This window comes from Pelophylax lessonae, assembly GCF_965119305.1.
Source record: "Pelophylax lessonae genome assembly, chromosome: 10".
Classification (NCBI taxonomy): Eukaryota; Metazoa; Chordata; class Amphibia; order Anura; family Ranidae; genus Pelophylax; species Pelophylax lessonae.
In genome coordinates, this window is record NC_138777.1 from 233619354 (window position 1) to 233638593 (window position 19240).

Below are 19240 nucleotides of genomic sequence, written 5' to 3' on the forward strand. Positions count from 1 at the left end.
TATATATATATATTTTTTTCACAATTAAAGTTTATTGATAAACACAATAAAGAAACTTATATAAACATTAATGAAAATGCATAAGGCTACGTTCACATGTTGGCATAGTGGATTGCGGGCAGAATCACCGCGATTCTGCCCGCGATCCGGAATAATTGCAAATTTCGGGACTCCTGTGCGATGCCCCATGATTTGCAACGGCACCCCAAGCATTGTGCGATGTTGCCGCGATTTCCGCCTGCCGAATCACGGTAACATCGCACAAACGGAATCGCGGGACGCGTGACGCCCAAAAAAAGATACAAGAGCTTCTTTTGTGCGTCATGCGTCCCGCGATTGTGTTTGCACGATGTTACCGCGATTCGGCAGGCGGAAATCGCTGCAACATCGCACAGCGTTTGGGGTGCCATTGCAAATCATGGGCATCGCACAGGCGTCCCGCGATTTGCAATAATTACAGATCACCGCGATTCTGCCAGCGATCTGTTACGCACACAAGTGAACGTAGCCTTACGCATTTTCATTAATGTTTATATAAGTTTCTTTATTGTGTTTATCAATAAACTTTATTTGTGAAAAAAAAAAAAATATATATATATATATATTGTTTTTTTTTTTCAGAATTGTCGCTCTTTTTTAGTTTATAGTGCAAAAAATAGAAACGTAGCCTAAGGGATACATAAACAAGGTCAACTTCCTAAATATTTCAGGTAAGCGTTACGTATGAACATCACTTGAAAATTAAAAATACAAAAAAAAAAAAAACAATTTTTCGTCTAATCCCATCTAGAGTAATAAATCAGATTTACCATCATATCATCCCATATATGTGGTTATGATTTAGGATTATGTACTTTGTGAACTTGAAAGAACAAAACTTGAAAGTTTATATTAAAATGTTTTTTAGTTTCTGCTATATAACATTCCCCCCAAATTTTTTTTTAACATTTTAGGCCAATTTGTTGTCTGCTACATATTTTTGGTAAAAAAAAAAATTGCAATAAGTGTATTTTGATTGGTTTGCACAAAAGTTATTGCATCTACTAACTACGGGAAAGATTTCTGTCATTTTAATTGTTTTTTTTTTTTTTACTAGTAATGGCGGCGATCTGCGATTTTTATTGGGACTGCGGCATAGTGCGGCAGACAGATCGGACCCCTAACTGACATTTTTGACACTTTTGGGGGGACCAGTGACATTACTACAGTAATCAGTGCTATAAATATGCACAGTTACTGTAGTAATGACACTGGCCGGAAAGGGGTTAACACTGTGGGTGATCAAGGGGTTAAATGTGAGCCTAGGGGGTGTTTTCTAACTGTATGGGGGCGGGGCTTGTGGAATAAACATAGAGACATGTGATCCTATATAGAAGGATCACAGGCGCTCTGTGATCATTCCAGGGAGAAGAACGGTCAGATGTGTTTACAACATCCGACCATTCTCCTCTCTCCGCGGGGAGCGATCGCGGGTGTCAGGCAGCAATCAGAGCCGCCTGCCCCGTGCATCAGAGTCCCCGATGCCGAGTGGGGGGCGGGAAGCGTGCGCTCGCCCCCTAGCTGCAGGCGCAGGACTGACGTAGGCGCAGGAGGGGCTGCTTGCATAGTATATCTGTGGCTGGCGTCCGGAAGAGGTTAGCCACCCATTTTGTAAAGGGGGGTTTTTTGGTTCCTCAGGCCAGAAAAAAGATGGGATTTTGTAGGCAGGTAGTAAATTATATCAATTTTATTTAATATTTATACATAGTAGAAACAAAAAGAGGAAAAAACACAATAATGATTGTACTGATGGTATGATACAAAGTCATATATGTGGTTTTGACAGTCAACTCAAAGCCATGTTACTTAAGAATCGCAGTGGTGATTCCCGGTTGTGGAACTGGGTATTCCGACGCGTTTCGGCATTTATAGCCTTTGTCAAGGAAATATCACCAACAAACTCTATAAGTGAAAAAGGTGAAGAAATACAAAAAATTTGTGACTTATTGTGCACAATTAATAAATAATTAGATAACATTGTTTTTTCTGGTTGTGTACCTATATTTCAGAGACTGTTGTTCCCACCATGGAAGTGGGAGGGTTTGTGGATCCAAGCCACCCATTTTGTAACCATCAGTATTTTCTGGCTAGAAAATTACTTAGAACCCCCAAACATTATATATATATATATATATATATATATATACTTTGTATATTTTAAAGCAGAGACCCTGGAGAATAAATTGGTGGGCTGTGCAATTTTTTATGTCACACTGTATTTGCACAGCGATAGATGATGTTGCACATAGTGGGGGGGGGGGGGGGGGATGGAATCGGTATCACTGTAATTTAGGGTGAAACAAGAGAGGCAACTATAGGTTGTCACTTCCGGACCTTACAATCAATATTCATTTTTTTTTCTTTTCCTCCACACGGAGAGAGGAAAGTGGGGGGACAGATAGGAGAACACAGTAAGTCAGGGCGGGAACGTGGTGTAAACTATAGGTAGACACTCCTGGCCCCACCCTTTAAGTAACAATGAATGGATAACAAAATATTGTTTTTTTATTTTTTTTTCAGAATTGTCGCAATTTTTTTGTCTATAGCACACAAAATGAAAATTGCACAGGTGATCAAATACCACCAAAAGAAAGCTCTATTTGTAGGGAAAAAAACAACATCAATTTTATTTGGGTACAGTGCCGCACGACCGCGCAATATTCAGTTAAAGTAACGCAGTGCTGAATCGCAAAAAATGGCCTGGTCATTAAGGGGGGTAAATCTTCTGGTCCAGAACTGGTTAACAGAGCACAGAGCTTGCATTCATCACCATCTCCTGCAGTGATGGAGAACCCTGGCACCCCAGATGTTTTGGAACTACATTACCCATGATGCTCAACTACACTGCAGAGTGCATGAACATGATGGGAAATGTAGTTCCAAAACATCTGGGGTGCCAAGGTTCACCATCACTGATACTGGATACAAGTGGTAAATATGAAGGGAAAGATATCTTCTCTTGGTAGAGCCATTGAGTCTTATGCCATGAGGGAGGCTGAGGGACTTTGGGATGAGGGTGGTCCAGCTCATTGCTGTATCTTGGCCTAGGCCAACAAGGCCCAGGCCTAGGGCAGCACTTTGCAGGGGGGGGGGGGCAGCAAAAAATCTGATGGGACTGCACTGATATGCTGCCCTGATGGGCACTGATGTGTTGCACTGATGGGCACGAATAGACTGCACTGATGACCACTGATGAGGCAGGACTGATAAGCTGCACTGATAGGGCTGCACTAATGGGCACTGAGAGGCTGCACTGGTGGCCACTGATGGGGCTGTACTGATGGCCACTGATGAGGCTGCACTGATGGGCAGTAATGAGGCTGCACTGATGGGCACTGATAGACTGTGGTTGTGGCCTGTGGTTTACAGATGACCGGGCGGGTCATAAACAAGAAAGGGTGTGGCCTTTACAGGAAGGGGTGGATCATATTAAATTAGGGGGTGCCCAAGTTTAGTCAGGCCTAGGGCAGCACAAAACCTAAATACACCACTGGTCCAGCTTGCGGTCTTTGCATGAAGACATCTATTGGTCAGACAGGAATGTGTCCCCACTGATCCATTGTCTGGTGTCTTTGTCTCTCCAGGTTTGTGGGCCATTGTGCACAATGCCGGCGTCCTTGTCTACGTAGCAGATGGGGAATTGCTTCCGATGAACGTCTACAAGCAATGCATGGAGGTCAACTTCATCGGCGTGGTGCAAGTCACAAAAATGTTCATGCCTTTACTGCGGAAAGCCAAAGGAAGGCTGGTCACCATATCCAGCATGGCAGGTGAGCGAGTACGAGCGCAACAACGTCTGCATTCAGGAAGAGACACCCCAAATCTCTCTTTGTCTAGGACTGTGAAGCTTGCATGCCGACTGTCCAGATGTCTAACAGATGCCGCTTTGTCAACTGCCTGATCCCATGCTGGGAACTCATGGCGTCTCCAAGCTCTTGAGTGTACATAACAGTATATAATGACAGAGCCATATGCTGTTTACATTCCCCATGCATGGATTGAGATTCGGCTGGTCCAGTAGGGACCATCTATCAGTCCATGTATGGACAAGCTGGTTGTACACAAGTCGGTCATGTATGGCTGGCATAAGTTTGGGGTTCTGTTATTTGATAGGATGAACCACTTCCTTACCCTGCTGTTGTTCCTGGAGGTCGTTCGTTGACGTCCTCCTGGAACCACGCCCCTCATGCGCCCCCTGGAGGGCACATTCAGCGTGCTCTGTGATCGCTGTCCTTTGGACACAGGTCGTGGTAAAGGACCACTGTGATTGGCCCTTTACAACGTCCAATCAAAGTTGATCCCAGTGTAAACAGACTTATCGGTTATTGGCAATACTTTCCTCACGCACTGTCACAGCGTGAGGAGAGGAGAGCCGGGAACCGGCAATCCTGACAGGGGACATGTATACAGATAATCAAGGCACTGATCATCAGCGCAGCCCCATCAGTGTTCAAGCAGTGCCCATCAGTGCCTCCTCCTGATTAGTGCCACCTGTCAGTGCCTATCAATGCTCTTCAGTGCTGCCTATTAGTGCCCATTAGTGCCACATATCAGTGCAGCCTCATCAGTGCAGCCTATCAGTGCCCATCAGTGCCACCTTTCAGTGCCTATCAATGTCCATCAGTGAAACCTATCAGTGTCCATTAGTGCCGCATATCAGTGCAGCCTATCAGTGCCCATCAGTGTCACCCATCAGTGCCTATCAATGCCCATCAGTGCAACCTAGCAGTGCCCATTAGTGCCACATATCAGTTCAGCCTCATCAGTGCCCATCAGTACAGCATATCAGTGCCCATCATTGTCACCCATCAGTGCCTATCAATGCCCATCAGTGCCACCTGTCAGTGCCCATTAGTGCCGCATATCAATGCAGCCTCATCAGTGCCCATCAGTACAGCCTATAAGTGCCCATCAGTGTCACCCATCAGTGCCCATTAGTGCTGCATATCAGTGCAGCCTCATCAGTGCCCATCAGTGCAGCCTCATCAGTGCCCATCGGTGCAGCCTCATCAGTGCCCATCAGTGAAAGAGATAAATTACTTATTTGCAAAATTTAATAACAGAAATTAAAAAAAAATTGTTTTTTTCAAAATTGTCACTGACCCTGCCAGTGTCATTAGTACAGTGACAGTTCATATTTTTTTAGCACTGATTACTGTAGTAATGTCACTGGTCCCCCTAAAAGTGTTAAAAATGTCAGTTAGGGGTCCGATCTGTCCACCGCAATGTCGCAGTCCCCTTTAAAAATCGCTGATTGCCGCCATTACTAGTAAAAAAAAAAATAAAACAATAAAAATGACATAAATCTTAGTTAGTAAATGCAATAACTTTTGCGTAAACCAATCAAAATACACTTATTGCGATCAGAATGTGAAAAATATATATTTTTTTTCCAGAATTGTTGCTATTTTTGTTTATAGCGCAAAAAATAAAAATCGCACGGCTGATCAAATACCACCAAAAGAAAGCTCTGTTTGTGGGGAAAAAAAGACATCAGCTTTATTTGGGTACAGCATCGCACGACCGCGCAATTTTCCGTTAAAATAACGCAGTGCCGAATTGCAAAAAATGGCCTGGTCATTAAGGGGGCAAATCCTTCCGGTCCAGAAGTGGTTAATATCACTTTAACTAATATTTTGTGTCTTTGCAAAACTACTATATAAAAAAATGTATCAAAGAAAGAATAAAAAAAAAATAGAAAAGCCTTTTTCAATCACTTTAATTTATTCAAAAATCTTCATATTTAACCACTTGCCGACCGCCGCACGACTATTTACTGCGGCGGTCAGCCCCTCACAGGCAAAGCGACGTAGTACTGCGTCGCTAGCCTGTGAGGCTCTAGGGAGCGAGCGCGCGCCGCCGGAGGCGCGCTCCTGCTCCCGCGCGGTCACGGACCTCCCCGTGCGTGTGACCGACGGACACGATCGTCCGCCGGTCACTCGGCGATCGTCGGGTGGAGAGGGAAAAAGGCAGGCGGCTAATGTAAACAAGCCGCCTGTCATTCTCCCCTGTGTAGAAACAGTGATCACACGGTTCTACTATGTAGGACCGTTGATCACTGTTCCCACACCTCAAGCCACAGCCAATCACAGTTAGAATCACGCCCCTAGGGACACACATAACCCCTCCCTCTCAAATAAAGTTAACCCCTTCACTGCCAGTGTAATTGTACAGTAACAGTGCATATGTATAGCACTGATTACTGCAGTAATGTCACTGGTAACCCCAAAAGTGTCAAAAATGTCAAGCAAGGGTCCGATCTGTCCGCCGCAATGTCGCAGTCCCGCAAAAAAAATCGCAAATCGCCGTCATTACTCGTTAAAAAAAAAAAACACCAAAAATGACGAAAATCTTTCCCTTTGTTAGTAAACGCGATAACTTTTGCGCAAAAAAACAATCGAAATACGCTTTTTGCAATTTTTTTTTTACCAAACATATGTAGCATAAAACAAATTGGCCGAAAATGTTAAAAAATTTTGATTTTTACATTTTTTTTGGGGGGAATTTCATATAAAAAAATGTGAAAAATATTGTTATTTTTGCAAAATTGACGCTATTTTTTTGTTTATAGCGCATGATCAAAAAATCGCACAGGTGATCAAATACCACCAAAAGAAAGCTCTGTTTGTGGGAAAAAAAGGACGTCAAATTAGTTTGGGTACAGCGTCGCACGACCGCGCAATTGTCCATTAAAGTCACGCAGTAAAAAATCGCAAAAAACCCCCTGGTCAGGAAGGGGGTAAAATCTTCCGGGGCTTAAGTGGTTAAATAAACTTGAACAGGGATTCCCCATAGAGACCCAAAGTGCCCAATCTCTCCCTCCATTAGCCACACATTCGCCAAGCTGCAAATAGGAAGCTTAGCCAAAAATCCTCCTTTGCATTAGTATTTTTATTTGTTATAAATATGCTAATAGATGAAAGCTAATAATATATTCAGCGCTGGAGACTTTGTATGCAGAAGTTGCGCTCATTGTTGTATGCAGAGGTAGAGCCGGGGCAGCGACTGACAGCCTCCGCCGTGTGACAGCCTCCGCCGTGTGACAGCGCCGCGCACCTGCGGCATCCCCCTTCGCAGTCTCCACTCCAGCCTTGCAATCATGCAGTCACTTACATAGGGAGAGATTAGCGCACGGATCAATCAAACCCTCTGACGCCGAGCCGCAGATACTGGCTATTCATTAATGAGCTCATTAGTTTGTCAGAAGTAGCTTGTCACTGGGAAGTAATTGGCTGTTTGATTATTTAATTAGTTTGTTATGTGATTGTAATTGCACGCGCATGCAGCCCTCGTTTACATGGGGAGCGACAAATTTGGGGGTCTGAGGAGGACAGTGTAATTATTACTTTGCTTGATCTCGCATGTCGGAAAGTTTTCCGTTGACGGTTCCAATCTGCTGTAGTAATTTCACGTCGGCTTGAGCTTAGCCGGAATTGTAGAAGACCTAAAGGGCGTAACGCAGCAGTTAGGATTTGGGTTTGGGGTTTGCTTTATAGAACAATTCCAGGGAGCAAGTGAGGCGTAACTAGAACCTTCAGGGCTCCGGTGCAAGAAACCATAAAGGGGCCCCCCCGGACCCCTGGCCGGGGCCCTTCCGTTCAAGCCTGGGGCTCTTCCCACTGATCCTGGGGCCCTTTACTCTCGTTGAGGGGCCCTTTATTACAGTCCTGCAGTGGGACCCTTTCACAAGTTCTGCAGTGGGCCCTCTTCCTGCCATCTTGGGGCCTCCCCACGGTGGTGCAATGCCAGGGTCCCGGTGCAAGAAACCATGAAGGGCCCCCCGGACCCCTGGCCGGGGCCCTTCCCTTCAGGTCTGGGGCTTTTCCACTGATCCTGGGGCCCTTTACTCTCGTTGCGGGGCCCTTTATTGCGGTCCTGCAGTGGGACCCTTTCACAAGTTCTGCAGTGGGCCCCTTTCCTGCCATCTTGGGGCCTCCCCACGGTGGTGGAATGCCAGGGCCCGGTCACAAGTGTAACCTTTGCGATCCTGGAAGTTCACCCACTGGTGTCAGTAGTTTTTATTTTTTTTGTATTTTAATTGGATTATTTTTTATAATTTTATTTTCTTTTTTTTACAATGTCACTGACTATGACTCTGTCCAATCAGAAAAGGAAGGAGCTGGTAAATTACATATTTATATAGTTACATAGTTTGTGAGGTGGAAAAAAGACATCAGTCCATCCAGTTCAACCTATGATGTGTGTGTGTGATTTGATTGTATACCCCTGTATGTTGTACATTGTATACCCCTGTATGTTGTACATTGTATACCCCTGTATGTTGTACATTGTATACCCCTGTATGTTGTACATTGTATACCCCTGTATGTTGTACATTGTATACCCCTGTATGTTGTGGTCTTTAAAGTGCCCATCTAATAGTTTTTTGAAACTATCAATGCTCCCTGCTGATACCACTGCTTGTGGAAGAGAATTCCACATCCTTACTGCTGTGACAGTGAAGAACACCTTACGTATTTTAAGGTTAAACCGCCTTTCCTCTAGTTTTAGAGAGTGGCCACGTGTCTTATTGTATTCCCTTTCTCTGATTAGTTTGCTCCTTATGCTAGGGTCACCAGTACAGTATTTGTACATTGATATCATATCCCCCCTCAATCGTCTCTTCTCCAGAGAGAATAGGTTCAGTGCTTGTAGTCTTTCCTCATAGCTGATGTCCTCCATTCCCCTAATTATTTTTGTTGCCCTTCTCTGGACTCTCTCCAATTCCAGCACATCCTTCCTGAGGACCAGTGCCCAGAACTGGACAGCATACTCCAGATGTGGCCGGACCAGAGTCTTGTAGAGTGGAAGAATAATCTCTTTATTTCTGGAGTGAATCCCCTTTTTTATACATCCCAGTATTCTGTTGGCTTTGCTTGCAGCGGCTTGGCATTGCATGCCACTGCCAAGCCTGTTGTCTACCAGTACCCCCAGGTCCTTTTCCATCCTAGACTCACCCAGAGGTTCCCCCCCTAGTGAGTAGCTTGCTTTCTGGTTTCTGATGCCCAAGTGCATTACTTTACATTTTTCAACATTGAACCTCATCTGCCATGTAGTTGCCCACCCCGTTATTTTGTTCAGGTCCGCTTGTAAGGTTTCCACATCCTGCATAGAAGATATTGGCATGCTTAGTTTAGTATCATCCGCAAATACTGAGATTGTACTAGATATCCCCTCCTCTAGATCATTTATGAATAAATTAAACAGGATTGGTCCCAGGACAGAACCTTGGGGGACCCCACTTTCCACACCCGCCCAATCCGGTGCGGCTCGAGGTACAGGTAGTATTTCTGAAAATACTACCTTGGAGTTCCTACTCCTCAACTTAGCTCCTAATTCCCTGAAATCATTTTTTAGGACTTTCCATCTTCCTCTGCCTATGTCATTGGTACCCACGTGTACCATGACAGCTGGGTCTTTCCAAGCCCCACCCAGTAATCTGTCCACCCGATCCGCGACTTGCCGAACCAGAGCGCCCGGTAAACAACAGACAGTTTGGCGCACACAGTCTTTGTGACAGATTGAACTGTCTGTCCTTCTAATAATTGAGTCCCCTACCACCAGCACCTGTCTTTCCTTTCCCTTTCTTCCGGCCTCACTGGAGGAGTTCTTCCCCTGGCAGCTAGGGGCGTCGCTCTGCTCCAGCAATGCTGGTCCCTAACTGGTTACATATTTACCGACCCCTTCCCCTGGTTCGCTATTGTGGCACATCCCCTGCAGCAGCCGGCAGGAGAGGGGAGGGAGCACAGCAGGGGGTGGGGGGGGGGACCAGGGGAGCACACAGGGGCCCAGAGACAGCAGCACACAAGTGAACTGGATAGGAGGAGTGGCGGGGGCAGCATACAGAGGAACCGATCTCCTCCATTTTCCTCCTACAGCTACAAGAGGAAAAAGGAGGACAGTGATTTCTCTACATGCTGCCCCCGCCGCCCCTCCTATCCAGGTGTACAGGGGAGCCGCACGGGCCCCCTGGAGCATGGGGCCCGGTTGCGTTTGCAACCCCTGTAGTTACGCCACTGGCACAAATAAAAAGTCTATAAAACTATACCCTAGTTTGTAGACGCTATAACTTTTGCGCAAACCAATCAATATACACCTATTAGGATTTTTTTTACCAAAAATGTGTAGCAGAATACAAATTGGCCTAAATTGATATAGAAATTAGCTTTTTTAAAAAAAAAATATTAATTATTATAAGAAAATAAAAAATATTGCGTTTTTTTTTTTCAGAATTGTTGCTCTTTTTTGTGGGGAAAAAAGACATCAATTTTATTTGGGTACAGCTGAAGTAGTTAAAAGAGGCACATCTAAGTATGCAGGCATCCGAGTAAATCTGCCCACATAGACCGTCCTCCGCACCGCCGGCTCTAACCTCTGTCAGTCTGCAGTCATGACCGGGAAGACTTCCCTGCAGGAGAGCGATCTGAAAGTGAGGCTTGAATCGCTCGTGGAACGCAGTGGGGAAGGGATGACGTTGATGGCAGTGTGGAGGACGGTCTATGTGGAAAGCTTTACCCCGGATGCCGGCATACTCAGATGTGCCTGTTTTATTGCCGGTTCACATTGGTGCGATGCGGGAACCCTGCGAATCCACTGTGGGCTCCCACATTGCACCCGACTTGCAGGCAGTTCACACTGGCATATGCGAATCGCTGGGGAGTGTCAATACAAAATTAATGACATCCCCAGATCAGTTCTCATATCGCAGTGCGAGCTGTCGATTTGGACAGGAATCGGATGCATAGGTGTGAACACCAATGCGATCCAATTCTGGTGCGGACCAAAAAAAGGGTCCTGCGTGACTTTGGTCCGAATGCGATGCAAATTCAGCCATACAATCTGTATGGCTGAATTCACATTGCACGTGATTTGCAGAGCAGTGTGGTACGAATCATATGTGAAGTCTGACATCGCATATGTGTGAACCGGCACTAACAGGCTGACCCCCCCCCCCCCCCCCCCCACCACTTCAACCTCTGCAGCAATGCTGGCAGCACTCATACGTCTATTTCCCAAAGACAACCTCTGGATATGACGCTGAGCACGTACACTCAACTTCTTTGGTCGGCCATGGTGAGGCCTGTTCTGAGTGGAACCTGTCCTGTTAAACCGCTGTATGGTCTTGGCCCCCGTGCTGCAGCTCAGTTTCAGGGTTTTGGCAATCTTCTTATACCCTAGGCCACATGTGTCAAACACAAGGCCCGAGGGCCGAATCCGGCCCTCCAGGCCATTTTATGTGGCCCACGCACCGAGAGGAAGGGGTGAAAATAAGATGTGAAAAGCCTGTGAAAGAAAGCTGATTACTGCACACTGCGTGTAGCACAGCCCTATGCCCTGCACTCTGTATGTAACGTACTTCTCAATACTGCACTCTGTATGTAACGTACTTCTCAATACTGCACTCAGTATGTAACGTACTTCTCAATACTGCACTCAGTATGTAACATACTTCTCAATACTGCACTCTGTATGTAACGTACTTCTCAATACTGCACTCAGTATGTAACGTACTTCTCAATACTGCACTCTGTATGTAACGTACTTCTCAATACTGCACTCTGTATGTAACGTACTTCTCAATACTGCACACTGTATGTAACGTACTTCTCAATACTGCACTCAGTATGTAACGTACTTCTCAATACTGCACTCTGTACACAGCGCACTCCTGAACTCTGTATGCAGCGCACCCCTGGACTCTGCACTCTGTACGTAGTGCATCCCTGAGCTCCGCACATATGGCACTCCTGGTATTTATAGCCCCTTTAAGATCCTCCCACTGCTAATGCAATTTGGCCACAGCCATAGTATGATGCGGTTGAGTGGGGGGGGGGGGGGGGCGTGATTAGGTTCCTGCACCTATTCTCTGGGGAAAAAAGCCCTGCATAAATGTATATAGTCTTACAGACACAACTGGCCCTTTGAGGACAACCATAATGTTTGTGTGGCCCTCAATGAAATTGAGTTTGACACCCCTGCCCTAGGCCATCTTTATGTAGAGCAAGAGTTCTCTATTCAGATCCTCAGAGAATTCTTTGCTATGAGGTGCCATGTTGAACTTCCAGTGACCAGTATGAGAGAGTGAGAGCGATAACACCAAATTTACCACACCTGCTCCCCATTCACACCTGAGACCTTGTAACACTAACGAGTCACATGACACCGGGGAGGGAAAATGGCTAATTGGGCCCAATTTGGACATTTTCACTTAGGGGTGTACTCACTTTTGTTGCCAGCGGTTTAGACATTAATGGCTGTGTGTTGAGTTATTTTGAGGGGACAGCAAATTTACACTGTTATACAAGCTGTACACTCACTACTTTACATTGTAGCAAAGTGTCATTTCTTCAGTGTTGTCACATGAAAAGATAGAATAAAATATTTACAAAAATGTGAGGGGTGTACTTACTTTTGTGAGATACTGTAGGAGGCGCCTCTCTTCTCTTTTATACTCGGTTGTGACGTGATGCTATTTGTATATCAAGACATCGCTTGTTTATCCAGTCAAGATCTATAAAATAATTGTACTTGTCTTGCAAAACGCTCGCAGACCAGAGACTTGGACTCTCCTCCATCCCAGTTTTTCCTGTAGCGGGGTCTGCAGGGGCACGTTTATGTAAAAGACAGTCATAAAGGATATAATTGAAGTTTGCAGGTTGGAAAACCTCTTTAACCACTTGCCGACCGCCCACAGTATATTTACTGCGGCAGTCAGCCCGTCACAGGCAGAGCAACGTAGTACTACATCGCTAGCCTGTGCGCGCTCCTGCCCCCGCTCGTTCACGGACCCCCCCCGCGTGTGACCAGCAGACCCGATGTCCGCCGGCTACCCGCAATCATCCGCTGGAGAGAGAGAAAGGCAGGCGGCTGATGTAAACAAAGCCGCCTGTCATTCTTCCCTGTGTAACAGCAGAGATCATACGGTTCTACTATGCAGGATCGTATTTCTCTGTTGTTACACAAACAGCCACACCCCTTCACAGTTAGAATCACGCCCCTAGGGACACACTTAACACCTCCCTCTCCAATAAAGTTAACCCCTTCCCTGCCAGTGTCATTAGTACAGTGACAGTGCATATTTTTAGCACTGATTACTGTAGTAATGTCACTGGTACTCCCAAAAGTGTCAAAAATGTCAGTCAAGGGTCCGATCTGTCCGCACCAATGTCGCAGTCCTGCAAAAAAAAAAAAAATCGCAGTTCGCCACCATTACTCGTTAGAAAAAAAAAATAATAAAAATGACAAAAATCTTTCCCTTAGTAAACGCAATAACTTTTGCGCAAACCAATCAAAATACGCTTATTGTGATTTTTTTTACCAAACATAGGTAGCAGAAAACAAATTGGCCTAAAATGTTAAAAAATTTTGATTTTTACATTTTTTTTTTTTTTAGGGAATTTCAAAAAATGTGAAAATTATTGTTACTTTAGCAAAATTTACGCTATTTTTTTCTTTATAGCGCATGATCAAAAAAATCGCACAGGTGATCAAATACCACCAAAAGAAAGCTCTGTTTGTGGGGAAAAAAGGACGTCAATTTCGTTTACGTACAGCGTCGCACGACCGCGCAATTGTCCGTTAAAGTCACGCAGTGCCAAATTGCAAAATAGGGCCTGGTCAGGGAGGGGGTAAAATCTTCTTAAGGGGGGCTTAAGTGGTTAAGTGCTGCAAATAAAATATTCATTTTTTTACGTTTTGGTCTGAAAGTGTCAGACGGGGGATGGATGCGCACTGGCGGAACATTTAGTATTTCCCTTTGCCCGTCTCATTAACAGCGGACATTTTCAAAAACTGAACCACTTAAAGGCGTGCAATTAGGCGATGTGCTTGTTCAGGAATACTTTGTCATTATAAAGCAATACAGAGTGTGCAAGTTTCAGCTTGTTAGCAGATTAAAGACTTTTTTTCCTGCACAGTGAACTGCACGTGTGGTTATATTTTCTGACCGCATGTTCTGCCGATTGCCGTGTAGAAAATAAAAAGAAAAAGGAGAGCTGAGGTCACCCTGACCTCCACCAAACTATTCATTTCAATGAGGATTAAGCTTTAGTGAGAAGGAGCCTTAAAGTATTTATCACAGCGGAATCTTCCAAAAAGGTTCAGGCAAACATCACAAATGCGAACACAATTATTCCGTTTCACGCTTGCCAACTATTTGTGCCAATGCTGGATTTCATGCCATATGCAGTCTGGAGGAAGTTTGATTCATTCAGTTACATTGCAACCTCCTACGTGACCTGACCGCTAGACATAATCACAATGCAATTCTATAAGACTCTGTACAGTACATAGAACACTGCATGCCGATATGACCTGGATAATAGGTATGATCATAATGAGAGTTTATCCCTCTCTGTACAGATATTCAGTACTAGACCTTTACCATGACCTAAATGTCCTATACCAGTGGTCTCCAAACTGCGGCCCTTTGCTTGCCTTTTTCCTGCCCTTGACACCAATGATGGGGCACTATTCCTCTCACTGACACCAATGATGGGGCATTATTCCTCTCACTGACACCAATGATGGGGCACTATTCCTCTCACTGACACCAATGATGGGGCACTATTCCTCCCACTGACACCAATGATGGGGCACTATTCCTCTCACTGACACCAATGATGGGGCACTATTCCTCCCACTGACACCAATGATGGGGTACTATTCCTCCCACTGATACCAATGATGGGGCACTATTCCTCTCACTGACACCAATGATGGGGCACTATTCCTCTCACTGACACCAATGATGGGGCACTATTCCTCCCACTGACACCAATGATGGGGCACTATTCCTCCCACTGACACAAATGATGGGGCACTATTCCTCTCACTGACACCAATGATGGGGCACTATTCCTCCCACTGACACCAATGATGGGGTACTATTCCTCCCACTGATACCAATGATGGGGCACTATTCCTCTCACTGACACCAATGATGGGGCACTATTCCTCCCACTGATACCAATGATGGGGCACTATTCCTCTCACTGACACCAATGATGGGGCACTATTCCTCCCACTGACACCAATGATGGGGTACTATTCCTCCCACTGATACCAATGATGGGGCACTATTCCTCTCACTGACACCAATGATGGGGCACTATTCCTCCCACTGACACCAATGATGGGGCACTATTCCTCCCACTGATACCAATGATGGGGTACTATTCCTCCCACTGATACCAATGATGGGGCACTATTCGTCTCACTGACACCAATGATGGGGCACTATTCCTCCCACTGACACCAATGATGGGGCACTATTCCTCCCACTGAAACCAATGATGGGTAACTATTCCTCCCACTGATACCAATGATGGGGCACTATTCCTCTCACTGACACCAATGATGGGGCACTATTCCTCTCACTGACACCAATGATGGGGAACTATTCCTCTCACTGACACCAATGATGGGGCACTATTCCTCTCACTGACACCAATGATGGGGCACTATTACTTCCACTGCCATCAATGATAGGGCATTATTCCTGTCACTAGGTAAACCCCCTTCCACCCCCAATTCATACATCTAGTGACGGTTTACATCTACTTTAACAGACCTGCCAGTGTCTACAAGCCCTACACTGATCTTTCCCTATCCCATATCATAGCTAAAGCATATTGTCAATAAGAATGCTGGGAACCCACCCCTTTATAGCGAGGGTGGTGGTTTATCCAAAAGCCCCCTTTATTGGCCCTACTAAGCCAACTGACCTAAGTTCAAAGGCAAGGCAGTGCTTTGTAGTTACTATGGTGAATATCAGCATTTTTTTTCCAGGAACCTCAAACACATAGGATTCACTGCAAACCCAATCTTGATCCCTACTAAATTACTGCTGTATTTATTCTCCTCTTTCCCAGGTCTTAATCCTATGCCTGGATTTGCAGCTTACGCCGCATCCAAAGCAGCTGTGACCATGTTTTGTGCTGTGATGCGTCAAGACCTCTTCAAGTGGGGGGTGAAGGTGTCATCTATTCATCCAAGCGGCTTCAAAACAAGTAAGTCTAGGGAACATCACGCATGTCTGTAGAATAGGCATCCTGGTCCTTTGCAGGCTTTTACTTTGTTCATATTTGGGTAAAGCTTGTAGGCAGGTGCAGTCTACTTTCTCCATTGCAGGTGGTGCTCTTCCACATCGGCACTGTTGTTGTAGAGATAGTCAAGAGGAACAGGGTTCCTCTATGGTTTCCTGGGTCACTGGGGAAGATATCCTGTTGGATGCTAACGCCCCATCATTCTGGCGGCCTATTTAAGGGCCTGGCTCCCCCTTTTGGCATGCATTTGGCGATGGACAGTGTAGAAAAAGGTACCCCCCCTGTTAGGGACAGTACTAGTGGTAGGAAAAGGTTCCTGACAAGGAGGGAAAGTGTAGGGTCTACTACACCTCTGGGCATTTTCCTGATTGGGCATAAGATGGCCAGGCCACATTCCGCCCTCTTTACAGGCGCTGTCAGTCCAGCTGAGTATTGCTCTACTTTCTTTGCTGGAAACCGTAAGTGGGCGGTCATCCCTTCGGGCTTTATTGTGAAATGGTACTGTATTTCTTCTATTGCGTCTGGCTGTGTGAATTATTGCCGCCTCACCATGCTGCACACCTCGCCTGCAAGCTAATGAGTAAGAAGCTATTAGTGGAACTATTTTTGCTCAAGGAACTATAACCTATACCAAATTGGAGATCTCGGGCCAAAATTAGTCACCGTTATTTTTTTTTTAAATTGTTAAACCTGAACACTGAGGTTATTTTGGGGGGTGGTTGTCAGATGACAGAGAGGATGACATCATCACTCCCAACAACAGCAGTGAGGGAAAGCTGTACAAATTAATATAAGTGGTTAAGGGATGGGCTTTACACCGCGCCTAGAAAGGGGAAGGTGTCAGAGTCTCTTGGGTAAAATTGGGGTAGCTTCTTGTTTAGGCTTAAAAAGAGGTTACCGTGTAGGCAGGCCCTTACCCAAAATAGATATACAAAGTAAAAGGATAGAGAAAGATGGGGCTTTGCGGGCCAGTGGGAGTAGAAGGATCACGCCAAAACCAATTTATAAAAAACAAATTACAAATTCCCATTAAAAAAAAAAAAAACATGGGCGATCACGCACATGTTCACAAGGACAAGACACATAAAGAAAAATTTCTATAAAACCAATTAATAAGGGTCACTAGAATAGAAATAACTCCCCTAAGGGGAAAACCAAGAGCCTGTATAGGATGGAAGATAGGTCTCAGGTGGTACGCGGTCAATGTAGGTCCCCAGCAAGCTGACGCGTTTCGCTCAAGGCTTCTTCAGGGCCAGAGAAACCATGACAGACCGGTATTTCCTTTTTAATGACTCAGGAGGTGGCAGATTGTGGCGACACATAGGGCAGTAGATATCAATCCCTCAGTCTTTTATATATAGCATCCAAAGTATACATGTATTCTCACGTTTATCTATGGTTGAGTGTCCAGTCCCTCAATCACTGCAAAGGCACTGCTTTTTATGCTAAATAGGATAGAAACTAATTATAGCTTGATAGCTGGAAATTCTTTTATACATCCAAATATCTTAGGAGTACGAAGATCAACACACTCGTAGCTGCACTTCATATATCCACTTATGGCTTCCTCCTCCCTCAGACGGACCAGGTAAAATGGTTATTTGGTGTGTATATGTATAGATAGGGACATGCAGTCATTACAACCTATTTGCAGTAAGTGAGTGGCTTTAGGCAGGAACAAGCAACGTCACATAGTCCTACTTAAAGGTGGCAGGGAAACCAGTATGTCCCGAACCCGACAGATCCTTTTGTGTAGTTTACGCCAGCAAGCCTGCCTCGCCGTGTTTAGGCCTCGCCTTTAGCCTTGTTTAGGCTTTTGATGTCTAAAAATAAGGAACCATGGCAAGGAAATATCGCGTATGGGTTGTGGTAATCACAATGGATATTTATAAAGTGTGACCTTGTACTATGGCATTGTGCATGGATAACTAAGCTTTCCAAAAGAATAATAATATGTGGAAAAAGTTTATCTTCCTATTTTTCCTTAACATTGGAAAATTCCAAACTTAGTAGGATGCCAATTAGTCATCTAATGGTCTGTCCTGTTTTGCAGATATTTTTGGCTCTCAAGAGCATTGCTCGATCCAAGCGCAGAACCTGTTGGAGAACATCAAGCCAGATGTCAGAGATGACTATGGAGAAGACTACCTCAACTCTCTGAAGGATCTCCACCATGAAATGTTGACGACTTCGTCTTCCGACATCTCCCCCGTCTTGGACGATGCTTACCACGCTCTGTTGGCCCAACGCCCATATTCCACCTACACCCCTGGAAACCTTGCCTACCTCATTCCTTCGATATTCCTCTACTTCCCTCTTTGGGTTTATGATACCCTTGCAAAACTAATGTTCCCCAACCACCGTACTATCCTGCCCAGATCGCTAAGAACATTTCATAATAACTATAAGATTGACTAAACGGACAAGGAATGGACATGTTTCAGATTTGAGCCAGCAAAACACAAAGAAACCTCTAAAGAGACATATACTGTACTTTTTGGATAAGTTGATGCAATAAGAAGAAGCACCCTGGAGCTCCTATTAGGCTACTGTACAGGAGGACTTCCCTTTGAAAATGCTAGTTCCCTGGCTGTGCTCTGACTTCACAAGCTGCATACATTAGAGATTTCGAGTGTGCTGAAGCCTTGACAGCCAAGTATTAGGGCTTTCAGAAGTAGGTTAATAATCGCAGCCCCGTGTTTATTTAATGCCAGGTTTCCTTTAAGTGGCATGTCCACACTCAATAGGTTGATCTGTATTCAGTAAAGTGGGTCATGGTTACATTCTTGGCCTTGTTGGTCAGGACTCAAAGTTATATGAGACTATGCTTGGCCTTCAATCCCAATGTTCCTGCTACAGGAAGATGAAAGCAAATTAATGAAAAAAGGGTGCAATGACAGGTTCAATTTAAAGCAAAGCTGCCACCAACAAAAAAGTGAGCCATCTATCTCAGCTCGCTAATTTCAGTCACCCCCAAGATGCTTTGCCCTTGCCTTGTCCTACAGTATGTGTACTGAAGCCCCCGCAGGTGAGCTATGTATGCAGATTCTGACTTGGAAGCCAGGTCACGTCATGGACACCTCCATCCATACAACATTGTGCTTACAGGGTGATGTGCACTTTGTATTTGGTGGAGGATGAAGACCCCAGAGTCT

General features: G+C 45.1%; 1 protein-coding gene across 1 annotated transcript in view; it reads left to right on the forward strand.

The window, feature by feature from the left end:
- Positions 1–18580, forward strand: part of HSD17B2 (hydroxysteroid 17-beta dehydrogenase 2) — a 55869-nt gene extending 37289 nt beyond the window's left edge. The window contains exons 3-5 of the mRNA XM_082269688.1: positions 3624–3809; positions 15912–16049; positions 18139–18580. Coding sequence (XP_082125814.1) covers positions 3624–3809; positions 15912–16049; positions 18139–18503 — 689 coding nt within the window. The 3' untranslated portion in view covers positions 18504–18580. The remainder of the gene's footprint in view (positions 1–3623; positions 3810–15911; positions 16050–18138) is intronic.
- Positions 18581–19240: the final 660 nt, after the last annotated feature.